Source organism: Ictidomys tridecemlineatus, chromosome 3, assembly GCF_052094955.1.
Source record: "Ictidomys tridecemlineatus isolate mIctTri1 chromosome 3, mIctTri1.hap1, whole genome shotgun sequence".
In the NCBI taxonomy this organism is placed as follows: domain Eukaryota; kingdom Metazoa; phylum Chordata; class Mammalia; order Rodentia; family Sciuridae; genus Ictidomys; species Ictidomys tridecemlineatus.
This window is the reverse complement of record NC_135479.1, coordinates 60716373-60739316: the sequence shown is the minus strand read 5'-3', so window position 1 is coordinate 60739316 and position 22944 is coordinate 60716373. Positions and strand designations below refer to the sequence as shown.

Here is a 22944-nt window from a genome sequence, read left to right as displayed (position 1 = left end):
CCACAAGACTACTCCCAGGTTTAGTGCCTTAAAAACCCAAATAAACATATTTTAAATAGTACCAGAAAGGTAGTGAACCAAGCTCCAAGTGCATGACAAAAGCAAATGCAAATACACCTGAGTACTTAAAGAATGCCCACTGGTAGGTTCATGAAACAGATGGTCAGTTAAGCTCAGCTGGTTAGAAAAAGGTGGTAGTAATTCATGAAACAAGTTCACAGCTAAAAATCATTGAAATCACCACATCAAGAAAATGAATCTGAAGAAACAAATGTTAAATCAGATCCATAAAAGCAATAGACAGTGGAATATATGTTCAATAAAGTTATTTATTTTTGGTGGTGCTATGTATTAAACCCAGAGCTTTGCTCAAGCTAGGCAAGCACTCTTATCACTAAGCTACAGTTCCAGCCCTATGTTTAATAAGTTTAAGGAAATGAAAGACAAGATCAGAGGTGGGATGAAGGTAAAAGGAACAAGAAAACTATGAAAAACAAGCAAACACATTTCAAGAAAATAAAAGTGTTTCTAGAAATGAAGAATTCAATCATTTTACAATGAAGATAACATGCCAAAGTTGACTCAATAACGAAGAACCAACTTTAGAGACAATCAATGAACCCATTTAGAGAGAACAATGAACCCATGAAGAAACCACCAGCCTTTTGAGAAACAAAAAACAGATAAGATGAAAGAAAAGAGAAAAACACAGAGGCTGTGCAATGAGAATTCCAGAAGGTGATAACTAAAGAAAAGGAGTGTGCAATTTCTAAACTATTAAGAGAAGAGAATTGAAAGAAAAGGGATGCTGTTGTCAATATGCCTAGGTTTTAATTCCAGTTCCTCTCTTACTGTACAACCCACGGCAAGTTACTTAACCTTGCTGAGTCATGATTTTCTCCTTTATAAAACAAGGTAACAATGCCTACTTCATATAAATGTTGTGGCTATTAAATGAAATCCAAATATACACTTAGCACAGAACTCAATACATTACCTGTCAGCACCTGATGACAATTAAAAAAAATATATATATATAAAAACTTTATCTGCAAAGTGCAGTAAAATAGATTGAGACAGAAAAAATAAGCCTATATGGATAATCTATGGATAATAGTTTGATTTCCAACTCTTAGAGGAAGTAGTCACTCTAGATATCCCTCCTGCTCCTTTTTCATACACTGATGTGATTCTACTCCACTTTCCAAATCATTCCAAATTTGCAAGCAGTTAGAAAAGAAGATACTATTCTAATGCTTTTATTTCTCATCTTAAGCTCTGCTTTGTGAATTTTTTTTTTAATTTTTTTTTTTTTTAATATTTATTTTTTAGTTCTCGGCGGACACAACATCTTTATTGGTATGTGGTGCTGAGGATCGAACCCGGGCCGCACGCATGCCAGACGAGCGTGCTACCACTGAGCCACATCCCCAGCCCCTGCTTTGTGAATTAAAACAAGAAAACCACATACTTACTTTTCATTAGTTTTCCTGACAATTCTTTTAGTGGAGAAGAGGGACTATTTCTACTGGCTATTATAAGTCTGGAGGAGGATTCTTGAGTTTCCATGGAAACTTGACTAGCTCCTGCTCTGGCCATTTCAAGGTGAAGAGAAGGGGTACTGTCACATTCCTGGGAAAGCAGCAAGTGATTCTGAGTGTTGTTAGTTCTGTTATTCAGGCTAATTCCTTCTGATTGAGTCATAAGCAATTGGGCTGAGCTAGAACCCTCCAATCTCTTGTCACGGGACTCAGTTACAAAAGATGCTGTAGTTTCATGCTTTTTTGATGGAGATACAGGCTCAGCCAGAGAGCTCTGCTTCACTGTGTTCAGACTGTGTGCTCTTATTCGGGACCAAGTTGTAGAATGAAAACTTTCAGCTTCTAACCAAAATTTAACCAAATGCTCCATTCTCCGAAGTTCCATGAATTGAATGAAATATGGGAGGACAACAGTGTCGTGCAAGACTTGTTCAAGGGTTTTGGAAAGACTTGATTTGGTCTCCTGAGTCTGGTAGTCCAGACAAGATCTGCCTAAAAGAAGCAAAAATGTCAGCAGTTAGGTAACAAATAATTTCACATAGAAAGATTATTCAATCACCTTTAGCAACAAGGATACCAGAGGATTCTTAAATAAAATTCGTTTCCTAGCAACCACAATAAATGAACTATAGATACTATGATTTTGGTTTCTAAACAATGCAAAAAACAACCATCTAAAACTATTTAAATTACCGAAAAATACTTTGTTACTCAATCCTTATTATCTCCTTAGTATTAATTCAGAACATGTAAATTCCTTTTTTTTTTTTGGTTGTCCATGGACCTTTATTTTACATTTTATTTATATACGGTACTGAGAATTGAACCCAGTGCCTCACCCATGCTAGGCAAGCACTCTACAACTGAGCCACAACCCCAGCCCCAGAATATGTAAATTCTTAAAAGAAAAAAATAATCTTATGGTATGAATAACTTATGATACCAATCCCAAAGAAAAAGGACCAATAAAGAGGGATAATAAAATTATTTTTTAAAAAAAGTTTTAACCTTATTGAAATCCCAGAAAGGGCTGGTAGAGCACTTGCCTAGCTCATGTGAGACACTGGGTTTGATTATCAGTACCACATAAAAATAAGTAACTAAATAAAATAAAGGTATTGTGTCCATCTACAACTAAAAAAAGTAATGTAAGATGACATTTTGCCTCTCAAACTGGAAGATGTTTTTTCAAAATAAATAAATAAATAAGCACTATCAAGGGCATGGGGACATCAGCAACACTCTCAGGCACTGGTGATAAGACTATTAGCTGGCAAAAACTTTTCAAGGGAGCATTCAGGAACACACAGTAAAGCCTTAGCAAACTAGCAAGTTAGAAAAACTTCGCAAAACTTAGAAAAACATAGCAAAAGTTTTTCAATCCAATAACTCCACTTGTGAGCACTTGTCCTGAAGAAAAATTGTGGATATGTGGATATAGCTATAAAGGTGTCATGAATTCTCCATAATGGCTTTGGGATCTTATCTCAAAGAATTAAAACTTAATAAAAGATACATTTCTCTTACTTTATATTTAAATTTAGTTTATCATTATAACCATAAGCCATTTATTAAGGTAACCAAAAAAGTGAGAAAAATTTTTGGCCTTCACAGTATGATTGTAAAGGGTCATATAAATTTATAAAAATTTATAAAATTAGCTGAGGGTTTCATTAATTTTTCAAAAGGACTTTTCTTAATCCTTTGATATTCAAATGTTTCTCTTTTGAAGCACTTCTTGTGTCATCATTTCTCATGACTATCTTGCCATCAATGTTAACTAAGTCCATCTTTGATAGTATCACTTCATGAATTTAGGGAAATCCTGATATTTTGCAAGACTTTAAAATTTCTTTTAATTAAACTCTGAGATAATGATAGATTCACACAGAGTTGTGAGAAATAATATAGAAAACTCCCTTGAAGGGCTGGGAGTGTAGCCCAGCAATAAGCTACTTAGCTAGCATGTACAAGGCCTGGGTTCTATCCCAATCAAGGAAGGGAGGGAGAAAGAAAGGAAGAGCCCTTGAACTTTTTAATTTCCAGCACAGTAATATCTTCGAAAACAAGAGTATAATATTATACCAAGATACTGACAATGATAGAATCCACCAATTTTATTCCAGATTTCCTCAATTTTACTTGTATTCATTTGTGTATATTTAGTTCTAGTGTAATTTTATCATGTGTAGATATATGTATCCATTGCCAAGACATTTAAAGTTTCAACACCACAAGGATTCCTCATGCTGCCCACTCATAACCATACTCACCAAGTCTCCTTACCTCCTCCATCACTAACTGGCAGTCACTAATTTCTTAATTTCTTTAATTTTATCAGTTCAAGAATGCTATGCAAATGTACTTCTGCTGTAACAGTGGTCCACTTTATGCTTTGAATATAGCCCTTGGTGCTCTGCCACTGCAAATGATTTTTAAAATGGACATGTTTCTTTCTCTTCCCCTCCTAATCTTAGGGGAAACAGGATCACCTTTTTTCACTATCCTAGGCAGACTTTATCTGTCCTTGAATACATACCCACCATTGGAATGAAGTAATCTAGACTCTGGGGATGGTATCAGAAGATCTCAGAATTGACTATCTCCCAAATTAAAGAGTAAATTACAACTTCAACAGAGGCCATACAGAATGTATCCTTTAATCACCTCTTTAAAAGCCCTGTGTTCCTACTGATGGGCAGAATCACGGCCTTTCGGACAGGAATCCCCTGTGTTTCTCCTTTGCTAGCAAAGAAATAAAACTTCTTTCCTTTTTCTCAAAATTTTATCCTCCTTATTTGATTGGCATCAGGGACAAGGGCTAGGCTTTCAGTTACATTCCTTTTGTGATCGGCTTTTGCCTTTTACCACAATTCCCTTGAAATTCATCCCTGTTGTGTTTATAGATTATTTCATTTTATTTTAAGTAGTATTCTGTGGTATGAATTTACCAGGTCATTTAGCTATTGAAGGACATTCACTTAATCACTAGTAAGCTGCCATAAACATTTGTGTACAGGTTTTATGTAAACATAAAATTTTCATTTCTCTAAGATAAGTTTCTAAAAGTGCAAGTACTGGGTCATATGGTAATTCTGTGTTTAGCTTTACAAGAAAATGTTTCACTGTTTGAGAGTGACTATACCACTTAAATTCCCATCAACAATATGTCCAGTAAAACTTATAATTTTATTTTGTGACCAATAAGCATTTGTTTGAAGTGCATTGTTGAGTACAACCCAGAAAGATTAGGCATCCTGGCTTTGAGTATATAAAATATTAAGCAAAGAGATATCAAAAAAGGGAATAATTTCATTAGAAGTCAACTCATTATGAATTTTTTTCTATTTATGACGTGCAATTTTTATAAGTGAAGAAGTCTGAGTAACAAATACTCAGAAAACAAGGATCTCCTACATATCTCTTTATGGGGGAGAATTATTTTAACATAACAGAGATCTTACTATATGCACCCCTATGTGTCCATTTTTCACTTTAAGGCTTCTTAAGATATTCTCTGACATTAAAATGGCTACATTGTATTTAAATGGTTACTGCTTTTAAATGGCTACACTGTATTCCAGGATATAGCAAATTTGATTATTTCTCTCCTAACAGATATCTATACGTTGTTCTTAATTTTTTGCTATCATGAACAACACTACTACAAATAACTTTTACACATACTTACACATTTTTGTTCATATGTGCAAGCATCACCAAGGGCCAAGTTTTACAAAGAAGCATTGCCTATATGGCACAAATACTTTATATTTTGACAATTACTATCAAACAGACTGCTTTCCAAAGAGTTTTCACCAATTTATACCATCACTAAGGGAATGGTCATTTCCCTGCTTCTTCACTAATATTCAAATTACCAAACCTTAAATATGTGCTAATGTGCTTAAACCCATTATTTTAATTTAGATTTCCCTCAGCACTACTGAAGTAAGGCATCTTTTTCATGTATTTAATGGTCAAATATACTTCTGGAAATTGCTCATTTTTATACTAGTCATGCTTTACATTTTGTATATTTATAGGAACATAACACAGTTGTCACCTATAACACTCATTGCTCTACTTTAAATATATTTTTTCAAAGTCCCTTCCAATGACATTGTTTAGTACACTATGACAGGAGTTTCACATATTGTACTCAAGTCCTTTCTTTATCAGAGTCAACAAAAAGTGATAGCCACTTACCCAGGTCCCCAAAATGAGCAGCCTCCATGTGACTTGGCTGCTTCTTAAGTGTTGCTGTCCTGCTACTTGAAAAGGAGTCCATGTTGGCAGAAATGGCATTGATTGCAACATGACTTGGTCCTGCAGCTTCCAGCAAGGCATGATTTTTAGTGCTTTTTTGTGGGGAATGTACAGATACTGAAGCTGTAATTAAAAAAAAAAAAAAGTCATTAATTAAACACAATATAATAACCTAAAACTCTTCAGACAACTTTCAAAAAACTTTAAAAATTAAGTTACATAACACTCTGCTTAAGCAGCATACTCAACAAAAAATACTTAAGATGAAAGATAACACAATCAAATCAAATAGCAAAAAACAGGAAAGAAAACACTTAACATTATTTATAACTCTCAAAATACTGTACTTAAAGTGAATAAAAGAGAAACTTCTTTGAGAACTCTGTTTATGGAGAATAGAAAGTACCAAACCATCCTGAAATACGGACCCTTTTCAATTTCTTAATCCCTGCTTGCTTCAGAAGCAAAACCAAAGTTACAAAATAAATACCTGGGGGAGAGAAAACTGAAGAAATAATCTTTAGAATATTTTTTTTAGTTGAGTAACAAGATTTCTTCATCTAATAAAATATATTGATTAAAGTTCAAAGATGAAGCACACGTAAAACTTACAAAATATGAGATGGAATTAAAGTTTTGTGGTAGAATGCTTGCCAAGTATGTGTGAGGCCCTGAGTTCAATCGCCAGTAATATATAAAAAAATTAAAAAATATATTTTGTTTAGTAGTCTGAAGAAATACTTTGAAGTCATCCTTTTGACTTCAGAATAAAGAAGTTAGTTACCAATTCACTAATAGGAAATCACTCAATATAACAATACTGTCAAAGTATAGATAATTAAGATTCTACCTATCCTATGTATTCCACAGAACTATCAATGACTCTCATAAAAGGTTTTTAAGAAATTGCTATAACAAGAAGGAAAGAAATGATAAAGGTCACTAAACAGTCTCTCCCTCAAGATAAATGCTCTGAGATAATTAAAGCTGAATCTCCTAGTATCCTTCATAAATGCTCTCAATTTCAGCAACAGTCTCAGATGCAAAATCTGAGTAATGAAGATGAACAATGTACAAAGAGCACATAGTACTATAATTCAGTCGATGGCTCTTTGATATGTGTTATAGGATAAAATATTTTAAAATATGGATATCTATGCATGTTTACCAGGTATTTAAATTTATCCATCATTCAATAAGAATTTTGGGAATTATGGGATAAAGAGTAAATGTCTTTGAACTATTTGCTCAACTTTAGAAGAAAACTTTATTTTTATTTTCATGTTAAATTAAAGGGAGCAAAATCATTTTAGCAAGTTTATGGACAATAGTTTTCTTATACAAACAATAAATTACAAGTAAGATCCCATGGGAATGGTTAGACTTTCTGTTTCTTAACTAGACATCTATAATAATGTAATATACTACTAACTCACTTGTGCAAGGCTTCCCCCACCCTTAACTTGTTAGAACTAGTACCTCTTATTTACCTGCTCCTTCCTGATATTCCATCTGACTTCAGCCTCCATGGTAATCACTAATTTTCTATCTGTTCATCCCTCTCATTCTTTAGGTATACATTTATTAAGTGTCCACTGTGTCAGCAATGGTCTTCTTCCTTAACTTCTGGTCATCCTCAGGCTGTTCTTTAATTCTTTCTGCTAGACAGCACATTTATTCTTAAATCTCCAATATTACCAGAGCAAGTTTTTAAACGTTCCTTTTTTTAAAGTTGTAAACTCCTTTTCTTCCGCTGCCTAAATAAACTTAATAAAATACAGACCCTGATATGCCTGTAAAATGGATAAAACCAGAATTCATTCTGGCTGATTCAAAGGTAGTCTTACTCATGCCTCAAAGTGGACAACTTCTGTAGAATAGCTGGAGAATCCCTGACTTCTCAGACCTATTCTTTAACCTGGACTCCAGTTTTGTATCTTCAATCATTTACTATTATATATTCTCACTTTGACTTTGCCATTTTAAGCTCAAGTCTTCTTTTTTTATTAAATTATTTATTTATTCTAATTTGTTATACACAATAACTGAATGCAATTCATTTCATATTATACATATAGAGCACAATTTTTCGAGTCACTGATTGTACACAAAGTATTTTCACACCATTCGTGTCTTCATACATGTACTTAGGGTAATGATGTCTAACTCATACCACCATCATTCCTACCCCCTCACCCTCCCTTCCCCTTTTTCCCCTTTGCCCTATCTAAAGTTCCTCCATTCCTCTGATCCCCGACCATCGCCATTATGAGTCAGCATCTTCATATCAAAGAAAACATTCGATCTTTGGTTTTTGGGGATTGGCTTACATAGCATATTCTCCAACTCCATTCATTTACCTGATATACCATGATTTTATTCTCTTTTAATGCTGAGTAATGTTCAATTATACACACACACACACACACACACACACACACACACACAGACACACACCCCAAAGTTTCCTTATCCATTCATCTACTGGTAGGTTGGTTCCACAAGCCATCAAGCTCAATTCTTAAAAATATCAAACTTCTAAATAACACATCTTCTTTTAAACTAATTCTCCTTCCTAATTTCCTGATCTCTGTTCAATACACCAGTTTCTGAATCTCAAAAAAGGTCTCCCCCCCTTTTTTTTTTTGGTAGAGGAGATTGAACTTGGGCATTAAACCACTGAGCCACATCCCTAGCCTTTTTTTTGTTGTTGTTTGTTTTATATATAGACAAAGTCTCACTGAGTTGCTTATGGACTTGGTAACTTGCTGGGGCTGGCTTTGAACTTATGAACCTCCTGCCTCAGCCTCCCAAGCTGGGCGTGCACCCAGCTTCATTGTCTCATTTCACTGTATCTATTTACTTGCCAATATCTGTAAACTTTTCTTTCAAGATGTTTAAACATTTATTTATCTGTTCATTTTCAACTGCACTAAGAAAAGAACTTCTAAGGTCTCTATCCTACCTAACTGACTGACCTTTCATAAACACTAGTAAGTAGCCATGTTGACTCCATTTTCTGTCTCTACTTTCTTTTCTGGCCATTAAGGACCCTCTAAATATTATCTCAATCTTTCTGCAAGTATTTCCCTTTTCTTACGTGAAGCTCTGAACAATATACACTCAAAGAAATAAAATGCTAGCCAGCCTCAGTGGTCCACACCTGTAATCCCAGCAGCAGCTCGGGAGGTTGAGGCAGGAGGATCACAAGTTCAAAAACAGCCTCAGCAATAGTGAGGAGCTAAACAACTCAGTGAGACCCTGTCTCCAAATAAAATATAAAATAGGGCTGGGGATGTGGCTCAGTGGCTGAGGGCCCCTGTGTTCAAATCCAAGAAGGAGAAGGAGAAAGAGAAGGAGAAGAAGAAAAGAAAGAAAGAAAGAAGGAAGAAGAAAGAAGAAAGAGAGGAGAAGGAGAAATAATAAAATGCTAAGCAGGCAGGGAAAGAATCATCTCTTTCATTCAAACCTTTCAACTTTTATACAAGGTAGGTCTCATTTTCATAAGTTTCTCCTCAACTTCAGAAATTATTTATTAATTGCAAACTCATCTGAACTCCTTGTAATACTTCTCTTAATTTGACTAATTCAACCCTGAGGGACTACTATGCTAAAACTAGATAATAGCTGCCAATGGAGAATCTACTATATATTACTAGGCACTATACTGGTTTCTTAATGAACACTTTCTTTTTGGGGGAAGACAATATTTTATTTCTCTCATAATAATCCAGCAATCCCTGTTTTAGAGGTGAAGACACAAGTGTAAAAGAAATTAAATAGTTTGCCCTAGGTCTATCAGCTAGTAAAGAAACATTTCAACAAGTAGGACTTAAACCTTAGAGTCTCTATCCTTTGATTAAAAATTAGACCCTAAAATTATCTGCACATATAACATATGTAAATTAGTAACTCAAAAGCACTTACCCCTCTAAATACTAAAACTGAACATATAATTTTCCAGCTTTGTTCTGTTTAGCATGCCAGAAAGGTAGCCATTAACCTTAAATCTCCCTCTCCTTCATACCTCATATTTAATCATTAACAAAGTTCTATTCATTTTAGCTCCTAAAATTTTTTTCAAATCAGTCTAGATCTCCCTATTCCCATTACTACTAATCTAGCCCAAATTACCTGTGGGATTATTTGATTAATGTTCCTCTCCTGTAGCAATTTGCAATTTCATTAAGAATAAGTCCTTTTTGTTCACTGTTACAGCCACAGTTTTTGTCTAATAACTAAAACAAAAGGCATATTCCACAAACAGTAGCTATTATTATTTTGCTTTATTTGCTACTGTTCTGTGACTAAGCTTGTCCTTCTAATCATAGACTGCAAACTGCTTCCCCCTCTCAATTAAACTGCAAACTTCTTGAAGGGGTGTTTCCTGTACTATTTTTGTATTGTTTTAAGATTAAGTCAGTGATTATGAAGCACCAATTATGTATTGCAACAAGGTAATATGAGCTTGAAATTTTTTAGCCTGGATTTTAAATTTAGAAATCTAGAAACCAGCTAGGCCAATCCCATCATTCTACAAATGAAGAATCTGAAGAAAGTTACATGACTTCCCAAGGTCAGACTGTCAGTGGCAAAGTCTGGAGTAGAAGACTGGTGTGTTCTAACTTCCAGAGATATCAGAGTTCCTTCCTTCTACACAATCAGATCTAGTTTTTACAAGTTTCTGCTGGCTAAGGGCTTTCAGACTTTATTAGTGCCAATCAATTTGGCTTAAAGAAAGAAGGGTGAACTAATGTGAGATTCAACTGGCTTTAAATTATAAAAAATAGACAACAAAGCTGATCTTGCAAAATTCATAATAAATTATAATCATTCTTTCTCTGGCAAATTGAACATAACACATATAATAAACATTATATAAACATTCCATGTAAGCTACACAACAGATAAACACTGTAAAAAAAATCTAAATGTAACAATCTACAGATTTGATGAAATTAAGTTACATTTACAAAATTTATATCTAGTGACTATAGAAATAATTCCCATTGTAATTTTCCCATTACAATCTTTAATGGAATGAGTCAAAAACATAGCAGATTATAATCTAAAAAAAAAAAAGCACACTGTAACCTATAAATAAGGACAATGTATTGAGAACAAGGTTGTCTGAATAAATTTTAAAATGATCATTTACATTTCTGAATAAACAGAAAACCAAGCCTTATAAATGGGAGTGCTTTCCCTTAGCAGTCAAAACTGTTCAAGTGAGTAGTCTATTGTTTTGTTTTAGTGAATAAAGATAGCTAACCACTTTTTAGGAAACAATCAAATGTGTTATGAATAAGAAGGGTGCTGGTTCACACTTGTGTAGCCACCAAATGCTCTGTTAAAGACTATTATGTGACAGTTGTTAAGGAGTTACAGGTTAAAGAAGGAAATAAGTCACAATCATAAATAATTTAAAAATATGATAATTTAAAATACGATAATAATTTAAAAAGAAATGATTAATGCCCAAAGGGAGAAGATAACAGGATTAAAAAACTAATAAATGTAAAGCTCTTAAATGTGAAGACATCACTTTGGATGAACTCACCTTTAATGGACTTGACATCAGAAGTCTTCTCTTGTTCTTTGCCTTTCACTAGAAGACAAAAGTGAATCATAACCAACTTCTGTAGTCAAAGAGATCCCTGCTATACATTGTAAAACTCAGAGAAGCTTTATTCTAACACATGAGTATTGGAAGTTGCAGAAAAATGGACTAATGGCCTTGGAGCAGGACAGGGTAATGCAGCTATCAGGAAAACTTTCTCTAAGAAAGTGACCTCTGAACAGCATTCAGTCAAAAAACACTGGGCATTGTGTATGGGGAAACCACCTGTGTTCAAATTCTGCCTCTCCCACTTATTAACCATGAATGAGTTACCTTCCTTCACTGTGTCTTAATCTCCCTGATTAATAAAAAAAAAAATAGGTCAATAATAAAACCTTAGTTTATGATGAAAAAATAAACACTTGTAAAGGGCATTTGAAGACTAACTAAATTTAGGATAAATGTTAACTAATATTATTACCACATGCCATCCACTGTACTGGGTATTATAAGCATAGTAAAGAAAAAGATTTCTTTGGTTGTATATCATCTTACTTCTGAATCCCCCCCATGCCAATAAAAGGCAAACATTCTAAACTTACATTCTAAACCTCCTAACATTCAAGATCTAACAAGTTGTCTCTAAAGTGATCATATAATTTTTCCTCTATTACATAAAACAGTGAAAAAGTCTACTGCAGATAAGCTAACAATATAACATCCAAGAAAGGAAGTCAAGCCAAGTGTGAACTCCATTACAGGATCTGACAGAAGACTATTTTTAACCTTCTTCACTTTTCTTGTTTTTCTTTCAACAATAGTCTGTAAACCCATCATGAAAAGATTATCAAAATAAGAAATCCCAAAATTTGCCCATCTCTCTACTTGTGCTCGGAAATATTAAAAGTTTAAATGCTAGTAGGAGGAAATAACTCTCAAGAGTATCTCATTGAGTGTTAATCCACTAACAATTTGAGTGCCTAGCATGTGCCAGATTCTCTTCTGTCTCAGTAAAGGCCATGATCCTTCCATAAAGAAGTCTACCTGCAAGTGTGCAGAGACCAGCAATGGAGAAAATAAGTAAGAGCATCGCAGGTACTGATCACAAAAATAGGAAATGCAGAGTAATTGGTGAAGAGCTGCCATCTACCAACCAAACAAATCTCTTGCTTGAAACATCAAATTGTCTTGCCTCCTGTTACACCCTACTCTCCTAGTTTTCTAGTCATTTCTCAGCTCTTATCCCTTACTGGCCTCTCCTCCTTTGCCCATTGGGAGTTTCTCAGGAAAAGTATGGGTGCCTCTTTTCTTTTAAACCATATACATGTGTATTTTCTACCTGATCTTCCCCATTTTTTAGGAAAAAAAAATTTTTTAAATATATAATATATGATATTATTTTTTAGCTTTAGGTCGACACAATATCTTTATTTTACATTTATGTGGTGCTGAGGATCAAACCCAGTGCCCTGTGCATGCTACGTGAGTGTGCCACCACTGAGCCACAACCCCAGCCCCTGAAAAAATATATTTAAAAAAAAAAATTTAGTTGTCAATGGACTTTATTTTATTTATTCATATGCGGTACTGAAAATCAAACCCAGTGCCTCACATGCTAGGTAAGTGCTCTACCACTAAGCCAAAATCCCAGCCCAGAAAATATATTTTTAACCGACACATAGTAATAGTACATATTCATGGGGTACAGAGTGACATTTCCGTACATGTACAATATGTAAAGATCAGGGTTCCCATTCTTTCAGTACCACAGATAAGTTATAATTCCTAAATTTTAAGTCTCCATTCTAAATCTTTTTTCATCTCTAGTTCATATAACTAACCATTACCTTGTCTGGTAACATATCATCTTTTCTCTAACCTGTTTCTACCTCAGTCTTCATCTTCCCCCATTAAATAACACCATCAGCCATCTAAAACTCAGGCCAAAAATCTGAGAGTAATGCTTAACATTCTCTACTCTTTCCCTTACCTCCCACACTGAAACCTCCGCTAAGAAAAACTGATTCTACCACCGAAATATACCTACCTCCACAGCTATTTTCCACCTTCAAAATAATTCTTCTAATCAGAGCTCCTATTACACTTCAAACATAAAAATGTACATACAACCCACTGACACTGTTATCACATATACACACATTAAGCAACAACAAAATGCAACACCATAAGGCTTGCAAATCCAATACATCTTTAAAAATTACACAAATGAGGGTTGGTTTGTTTTTGTTTTGTTTTTGTTTTTTGGGGGGGGGCATAATCCAGTGGTAGAATGCTTGTCTAGTATGCCTGAGTTCCCAGGTTCAATCCCCAACAAAAAAATAAAATACGTAAACAGTATTCTATACATATCTGACTTGTATTCATTCAACATGACACCTATAAATGCAGTTCTACTTCATTCATGTAGCTCTAGTTTATTTTACACACCTAATTCCTTTATATATTTACCCACTTTTATATTATTAAACATGTGCTTTATTTCTAATTTTCACATACAACATCGATGTGATAAACATTCTGGTACAGTTTTCCTATGATATATGCAAGAATCTAATATAAATTCCTTGAAATGAAATTACTAAATAACAAATTGTGGGGGTTTTTTTGTTTTGTTTTGTTTTTCTGGTACTGGGGATTTAACACAGGGGCGCTTAACCACTGAGCCACATTTTTATTTTTTTAATTTTGAGACAGGGGCTTGCTAAATTACTTAGGGCCTCACTAAATTGGTGAGGCTTGTCTTGAACTTGCAATCCTCCTGCCTCAGCCTCCCAAATTACTGGGATTGCAGGCAGGTGCCTCTGCGCTGGCTCAATTATTACATTTTAATGAAAACACTGAACCAATTTATACAACTAAAGCCGTGCTTCTTTTTTTTTTTTTTTTTTTTTTAAGGTACCAGGGATTGAACCTAGGGGCACTTACCCACTAAGCCACATCCCCAGCGCCCCCCCTTTTTTTTAAGTTATACATGGACACAATATTTTTATTTTGCTTATTTATTTTTATGTGGTGCTGAGGATCGAACCCAGGGTCTCACACGTGCAAGGTGAGTGCTTTACCGCTAACAGCCCCAGCCCCAGCCCCAGCCCCAGCCCCAGCCCCAGCCCCAGCCCCAGCCCTTTTTAAAAATATTTTATTAGGGCTGGGGATGTAGCTCAGTGGTAGAGCGATTGCCCCACACGTGTGAGACCATAAATTCAATCATCAGCACTACATAAAAATAAACAAAAATGTATTTATTTAAAATATTTTTTAAAAATATTTTATTAGAGACAGTGTCTTGCAGAGTTGCGTAGGGCCTCGCTAAATTGTAGAGGCTGGCTTTGAACTTGCAATTCTTCTGCCTCAGTCTCCTGAGTCGCTGGGATTATAGGCTTGCCCCACCAAGCCAGGCTTTCATATTCTCATCCTTAGTATTTTTAATTTCTGCCAAGTTACTAGTTTTGAAATGCTATTTGATGTTTTAACTTAATTTCCTTGAGATCAGACACCTTTCGTGTTTATTGACCACTGAGACTTCCTCTCATGATCTGACTCTTTCATGTCCTTTTAAGTCTACACATATTAAACCTTTTTGTTATTTGTATAACAACTATCCTAGGCATATTTTATTGTATGGAAGTTTTTTTGTTTTGTTTTTGTTTGTTTTTTAAGTAGCTAGATTAACATTACAGACTATGTTATTTTGTTTGAGAAGGGGGTCTCCCTTAGTTCCCCAGGCTAGCCCTGATTTGCTGTCCTTTCATCTCAGTCTCCCAGGCAGCTGGAATTGAAAGCATGAGCTGACACCTGGCTCTTGTGGGGATTTTGGGCCTTTTGTTGTTGTTGAGGGGACTGCGCAGGGGAGCTCTATCACTGAACTATATTCCCAGTCTTTTTTTTTTTTTTTAAAGAGAGAGAGAGATGAGAGAGAGATAGATAGAGATAGAGATAGAGAGAGAGAGAGAGAGAGAGAGAGAGTTTTTTAAATATTTATTTATTTTAGTTCTCGGCGGACACAACATCTTTGTTTTGTATGTGGTGCTGAGGATCTAACCGGGCCGGGCCGCACGCATGCCAGGCAGAGCGACTGCTTGAGCCACATCCCCAGCCCCCAGTCCTTTTTTTTATGTTGGGGCAGGATCTGGCTCCCTGAGTTGCTGGGGTTAGACTGATTTTGTTAAAATATCCTTTCCTGGGCTGGGGATGTGGCTCAAGCGGTAGCGAGCTTGCCTGGCATGCGTGCGGCCCGGGTTCGATCCTCAGCACCACATACCAACAAAGATGTTGTGTCCGCCGAGAACTAAAAAAAAAAAAAGAAAGAAAGAAAGAAATATTAAAAATTCTCTCTCTCTCTCTCCTCTCTCACTCTCTCTTTAAAAAAAAATAAATAAAATAAAATATCCTTTCCTGGGTTGGGGATGTGGCTCAAGGAGTAGTGCTCTTGTCCGGCATACGTGAGGCATTGGGTTCGATCCTCAGCACCACAAAAAAATATATTGTGTTCACCTAAAAAAAAAAAGTCAATAAAAAAATATATATCCTTTCTATTCCATGGTCAGATTTTTCCTTCTGTGTTCTATGATTTCAGCTTGCTTTTCCACATTTAGGGCTCTTATCTACCTGGAATTTATTTCTGTATATCAGGGATCAACAAACCATTGCTCATGGGTCAAAACTAGCCTACCACATTTTTTATAAATAATGTTCTACTGTAGCACAGCCATGCCCGTTTGTTTAAACAATGCCTATAGCCACAAAGCTAGAGGAGAGTATAATGCTTGCAAATCCTGAAGTATTTACTTTTCCGGTCCTTTACAGAAAAAGCCTGCTGTCCACTGCTATATATTGGACTTCTTTTTTTTTTTTTCCTGCTACATAGAAAACCAGTATCATTTACTAATTCATCCTTTCCCAACTGACTAGGACCTTTTTTTTTAATAGCTTTATTTTATTCATTTATTTTATGTGGTGCTAAGGCTTGAACTCAGGACCTCACATGTGCCAAGCAAGCGCTCTACCACTGAATCACAATGCTAGCCCCTAGGAACTCTTTTTAACATACCCGCTTCCCATGTATAACCTGGATTTATTTCTGTGCATCTCTTTTGAAAATATAACAAATGAATGAAAAATGGAAGGGAAACCAAAAAACAAGGCTATAGCAAAATAATGCTGCTTCCTCTCTTAACATTTAAACTGAGATTCAAATGACATCTCCTCATAGGGCTTGTCTTAGCCACTCAATTTAAACAAAGAGGATGGTTTTCTTAAATTACTCTTTCATTACACTTTATTCAATTTGTAAACACACAGAGATACACACACTCATACAGTAGGGCTTTTTCTTGTTGAGTGCTTAATCATGAGGTCCTAGCATAGTGCCTGACAGATTGAAGACGACAGAGATAAGAATATGTTGTGCAACACCTATTTAGCCCCATCTTTGAATGCTTTCTTTCCCCAATCCTAGACCAGGGTGAGAATGGTAAAAAGTGGTTGGATTTGGCCACGACCTGGGATAGTTCTAACAAATTTGTTGATGATCAGATATACAGTAGGAGAGAAGGGAGGGGGGCAACAATGTACCAAAGTTTAAGTCAGAGCATCATTAAAAGACCAAAAATATGAAGAACAGGTTTAGAAGGACTAAATCTGAAGTTAAATTTTAGATATTGTAAATAAACTTGTCAAGTAGAGATAAAAAGCAGACCAACAATTGGTCTGTATTTAGGGGTGAAGAACCAAGCTGGAGGTGTAAATTTAGGAGTCATAAAAACATAGGTAGTATTTAAAGATGGCATTTAAGGCCTAGATGGGATCCCTAATTAGACTGTTTCTAGCTTCTAATCTTGCCACATCCAGTCTCCAAAATGCATCTAAAATGATCTTTTTAAAACATACCGAATCATTCTTCTTCAAAGAATTTTAAAATATTCTTTTTTTTTTTTAGTGCTAAGTTCCCTCTATTTATTTATTTATTTATTTTTTAATTTTTTTACTGGTTGTTCACAACATTACAAAGCTCTTGACATATCATATTTCATACATTAGATTGAAGTGGGTTATGAACTCCCAATTTTACCCCAAATGCAGATTGCAGAATCACGTTGTGTTTAAAATGAAACCTAACCACAACCTATAAAGTTTTCAATCATCTGATCTTTGCCTACCTCTCCATGCCCCAGTCACAGTAGCCTTCTTTCTGTTCTTGAAGAGCACACCAAGCTCTTTATTCTCTTGTCTCAAGTGCTCTTCCCAGTCCTCTCTAAAGTTACCTCCTACTCACTAATCCTTTGGGCTTTATATTTCAACATCACCTGCTGAGTTTTCCCTAACATCAAACCAAAATATGGTTTTCTTAAACTACTCTTTCATTACACTTTATTCAATTTGTAAACACAAAGAGATACACACACTCATACAGTAGGGCTTTTTCTTGTTGAGTGCTTAATCATGAGGTCCTAGCAAAGTGCCTGGCAGATTGCAGAGGATAGAGACAAGAATATGTTGTGCAACACCTAATTAGCCCCATCTTTGAATGCTTTCTTTCCCAAAAACAAAACAAACAACAAAAATCCTAACTACTTCAACATAAACTATACATTCTCTCTACCTAGGAACTTTATAAAGCATCCTATCATTTTACCAGTTTCATCCTCTCAGTACTGTTTCGTTCATTCATCACCCAGCATCAGTTACTAAAACCCTGTAACCACTGAAGAGGAATTTTTTAGTCAGAGTTCAATAGAGCCTTTAGGAATCACCTGATTCTCCACTAAGAAAAGAGTGAAAAAGTGGGTTAATTGGCCTAAATCAGTTTACATTGTTAGTAAATGAGCTGTCTTGTGAACCCAAGTCCATGATTTAGTCCCCCCCCTCCCCCGCCCCCGCCCTCCAAACCAAACCTGGAACCTTTCCTTTGAAACAAGAATTGACAGACTAACCATTACCATCATAAAAAAAACTCTCACTTGTTCTCTTTGGATATGTATTTTTTTAATGAAATGCAATGACCTTTCCCAGGACCAAAATCATGATGCCTCTACTTAATAACTGGGCACCTTTTACAACTAAAAATCAGAAATATAAGTAGTTCTTTCGTAAAGATAGGGTTCCAGTAACTAATAAACTTGCTAAGTCATCAGAAGAAGCGGTCTTCCTCATTAAGAAACTTCAGTAGTAAGTCGTTTTATTTTAGGAACAGCAGTTCCCCCAACCCTCCCCACACACACACAAAAAAAAAGAGGAAACTGGAAACGAGCACTGGTTGGAAAAAAAACTATTTTTCACATGTTGCTTTCAGGCATTAAACCCTCAATATTCGGAAAAGCCAGAAACTTCCGTCAAAAGGTATAAATGTTTTTTTCCTCGATCTTGATCCACAGTACGCAAAAACAACAAGGACAAAAAACCCTGGAAAGTCGTTAAGCAAACAAGCACCAACTTCCGTGGGTTTCAGGAGACACTTTTGGACAGGCGTGACCATTCCCCCTCTGACCTCGCGCGAGGCCGCCGCCTTCTCCCTCCCTGCAGAGTCCCGGAGCACAGCAAGGCATAAGGGGGCGTCTGAGCAGAGAGCGAGCGGCTCACCAAGGGCCTTGCAGCCGCCCTGAAGGAAGCCCTCGCAGGGCCAAAGGTCCCACCGCCGCCCCAGAGGCCCAGCCTGGCCCCCCACCGGCGCCCCCTCAGGTACCTTTCCGCCGGAAGAAGGACATGGCGGGGCCCGGGTCGGGGCGGAGGGCGCGGGGGGACTGTCCCGGGGAGGGCCCGGCTCCCCTCATTCAGCAATTGGCCCGGACTTCCGGGTCCGCAGGAGCTGTAGCACTAGCCAGAAAAGAGACCCTTCTTCCGGGTGTGGGCCCCACCGCCTTCTCGGGATGCCCAAGCAGCTCCTGCCGCCATATTATCAACAAGCTGCCCGCCCGGAGTTCCGGTCCTTCCCCGCGCGAGGCTTCACGGGAGGCCCGTCCGCCAGCCCCGCCCCCTGCTCCCCACCTCCTCCCGTGGGTGCTGGAGAGCTCCCGCACCGCCCACGTGACTCTGCGCGCGTGCGGCTTTGAGCCTCTTTGCTGCAGCACGGGTTTCGGCAAATAGCCGGGTTCCCGGTGAGGTTTTAAGTCCGCTGGCGCTGGCCCTAGATGGAACGCGGGTCAAACTGAGACCGAGTATTTAGTCCTGGAACAGGAGCCCGCCCTGGAGCTGGGAAAGCGCGCGCTTCGGATGCGGAGCTCCTAGCTCTTGGGGCACGTTGCAGAGCTTGCTTTTCCAAAAGCCAGAGCCAGCTCAGCCGCACCTCCTGTTCCTCAAAGTTTGCCGAAGGATGCTGGCCGGCTTATACTACTTTGCACTCTCAGCCTCTGTTTCCCCAGGGCTGACCTGGCTGGCAGGTTCTAGGTAATAGTCGACCCTAAATGGGGAGTAGGAGGAATAATCTGCTTTATGCAGCTCCAAAGCCTCCCTCCCTCTGTCATAGTGACCATAGGGAATAAAAGGAAGTAGACTTGCTTTCAGAGTGCGATCTCGAAGAATGGTTAAATTTGAAAAGGACAGCGACATAAAAGCCTCCAGTAAATATCTTTTTCAAGTCTTATTTTGAATATCATTTACCTGTGAATCTTCTGACCCTCCCTCAACTCTTAAAGCAGAAAGAATAAAGCCTCTCCACCTTTAGTGCTAACCCTCAACATTCAGTAAATGCACTTAGAGTGGGTGATGATTGTAGCTGCAGGGAAGGAGCCAGCCAATGGCTGTAACAACTCAATATACATTCTCAGGGTTTTTTAAAATCAATTAAGTCTATAATGGGACAGACAGCGAAACAGATACAGAAGAGGAGGTAACATGCCCAAGATTGCTCATTGACCAGTACTAAGACTGATAGGGGACAAACAGATGAGAGTGGTGGGAACAGGTTAAGAAAATAATTCTATCAAATGGGCCTGCTGTGTGGGTCCCAACGTGCTTTCTTTTCCAAGAAGCTATTTACCTGCTGCCCTACGTGGCTCAAGTGGTCAGGATATTTCATATTCCTTAGCAAACTACCTGTTATGTGCAGAAGAAATGCAGGCCTGAAATGTTGTCAATAAAAGGAACCCGAGTTACCCCGAAGGGGGAGAGTTTGTGACCCTTTTCACTGATCAGATCCCGGAATCCAGAGAGATAAGAATAATTCCTCCTGGCCTAAAATCCATAACAATTTTTGGCTAAGAATCCAATTAGAATTAGTCAATATGAGCCAAAATGACCTTGAGTTGTCAAGGGAGGGGGGACTTGAAAGTCTGATGTCATACTACTGTCAGTCACGTCAAGAGGTAGACCTGGGCAGGACTCCCAGGAAATTTCTTTCTATCCCCAGAAAAACTGGAGTATAAGAGAGGCAAGTTGTCCTTCTCCTTTCAGAGGTCTCACCCTTTCCCTTGAACTTGTTTCCTTTTCCCCTTTCTTATCCCTTGTAATAAAATCCTTGCCTGTTACTCTGAATGACTGTCTGAAATCTTTCTGACTTGATCACAAGAATTAGAGTTTGAAGGAAGGCCTTCACAGTCCCAGTTTCCAGAAGGCCTTGAAACCTGTAATAAGACTACCTAGAACCTGGGATCTTTTCCATATTATTTGATCAGGTTAATAGATTTGCCTATTTGATTTCAAGGCATGTTTCCAAGTGCATGAAAGGCCATGAAAGCTAACATTTCCCAAAACTTATTTTACACAGGTATTGTGCGAAACCTTCCAGATAAGCAATGGTACTTAGACTTAGTTTTGATATGGAGGAAACATACTGCACAGAAAAAAGTCACTGTGCAGGCTGGGTTGTGGCTCAGTGGCAAAGTGCTTGCCTGGCACATGTGTGTGAGACACTGAGTTTGATCCTCAGTACCACATAAATATAAAGGTATCGTGTCCATCTAAAACTAAAAAATAGGGTTGAGGTTGTGACTCAGTGGTAGAGCGCTCGCCTAGCATGTGCGAGGCCCTGGGTTCAATCCTCAACACCACATAAAAATAAATAAGTAAACAAAATAAAGGTATTGTGTCTAACCAAAAAATAAATATTTAAAAAAACTAAAAATATTTATTTATTTATTTTTGCATTACAATTCATAATACACCATTATATCCATTATAAAAAATATTTAAAAGAAAAGAAAAAGATTTCAAGGCCAAGTGTCTTCCTGGGTGAGGAGGGATATTGGAGCAGAAAAGACTGACTGAGGCCCTGGTTGCCTGTGTGAGCTGATGCTGAAGTGAACATCTGTTTCCTCCAGCTTCAGCAGAGTGAATTCTGACCAGCATCCCCCAAGGTTGAAGGTACATTTGGAAGCCAATATGCACTTGGGGGCTTGATGGGGGAACCAGGAAAAGACACCCCTTGTCTGTGACCAATAAAACCTCATATCTGAAGAGAGATTGACTGAAGTTAGAGAAGAGCTAACCTGAAGTGCTAAGTGGGATTTCTCTATCACATGAGCCTAAAGGAAGATTGACTTATTAACCTAAATAACACCATTTTGCCTCCCTGACCTGTCTTTTTCTGAAGTTGTACTTTCCCTCCAGGTTTTTTGTTTTTGCTTTTGGTACTGGGGCTTGGAACCCAGGGGCTACATCCCCAGCCCTTTATATTTTTTTGTTTTGAGACAGAATCTCGCTGTTACTTAGAGCCTCCTTAAGTTGTTGAAGCTGGATTTGAACTGGAAATCCTCTTGCTTTAGCCTCCTGAATTGCTGAGGTTACACACATGAACCATGGCACCTGGCTTTTTCCCTCAATTTATCTTAAAGTTCAGGATCCCTGGGCCTGATAGATAAACATCCGGTGAAGTAAATGGAGATTACTCCCTTGACGCCAAATGAATATTGGCTCACCCAACCCCACAAACTGAGAAGACTACATATTACACAAACTTCACAGCTTTTGCCTTTGTTCTTTCCTTCTTATAACCCCAGAGCTACTACTACCAATGAAGCCAGATTTAAAGATAGGTAGTTAGTACAGTTAGCTAAATCGGGTCTAATGTGGAGTAAAATCGAGAATGAAGGCCATGTTGAGAATGGAGTCCAGGGAAAGGGGAATTGAAAATGTCCCCAAGGCCCAGAACCCATCTCAAGGAAATGTTAATGAAGCAGCTCCCAGAAAACCTGGAGGTGCTAATCCAAAAGTCCTCCCTGCCCAGATTACTCACTCAGCCCACCTGTCTCCCACCCTTTGGGCCTTCCCAACTGCATTCCATCACTGCAAGATAACAGTCAACTCCGACAGGAATGTGGGAAAGCTGAAAGAAGACCTTAGTTATAAAAGAGGGAAGATCTTGCCCTTCCACGGATTCCACCTCTTGGGTCCCCTTCTGCCTCTGGGGAGAAGTCTTTTCTACTGTCCTTTAATAAAATAAGGTAAACCGGTAAACAGTGGTAACACCAACATCCCCAAAGTGGTCCTTAGATCTGTCTTCCTGGCGTGGCACACTGAAATTAAATTTAATTCCATCAACTTCTCCAAGGTTTTTTTTTTTTTTTTGAGATGAGTGGCTGAACCTAGTCTGCGTGTACCCCAAAGTCAGTTTCTGTGATCCTG

General features: G+C 37.5%; 1 protein-coding gene across 3 annotated transcripts in view; it reads right to left on the bottom strand.

Moving 5' to 3' along the window:
• Positions 1-19340, bottom strand: part of Akap10 (A-kinase anchoring protein 10) — a 78580-nt gene extending 59240 nt beyond the window's left edge. The window contains exons 1-4 of one of the 3 annotated variants that reach the window (XM_078042959.1): positions 19070-19339; positions 11371-11418; positions 5751-5933; positions 1476-2033 (exon numbers count right to left, since the gene is read on the bottom strand). In XM_078042959.1, coding sequence (XP_077899085.1) covers positions 1476-2033; positions 5751-5933; positions 11371-11418; positions 19070-19157 — 877 coding nt within the window. In that variant the 5' untranslated portion in view covers positions 19158-19339. Of the gene's footprint in view, positions 1-1475; positions 2034-5750; positions 5934-11370; positions 11419-19069 lie in introns of all 3 variants that reach the window. The other 2 variants (XM_005340825.5, XM_078042960.1) reach the window with 2 other exon arrangements.
• Positions 19341-22944: the final 3604 nt, after the last annotated feature.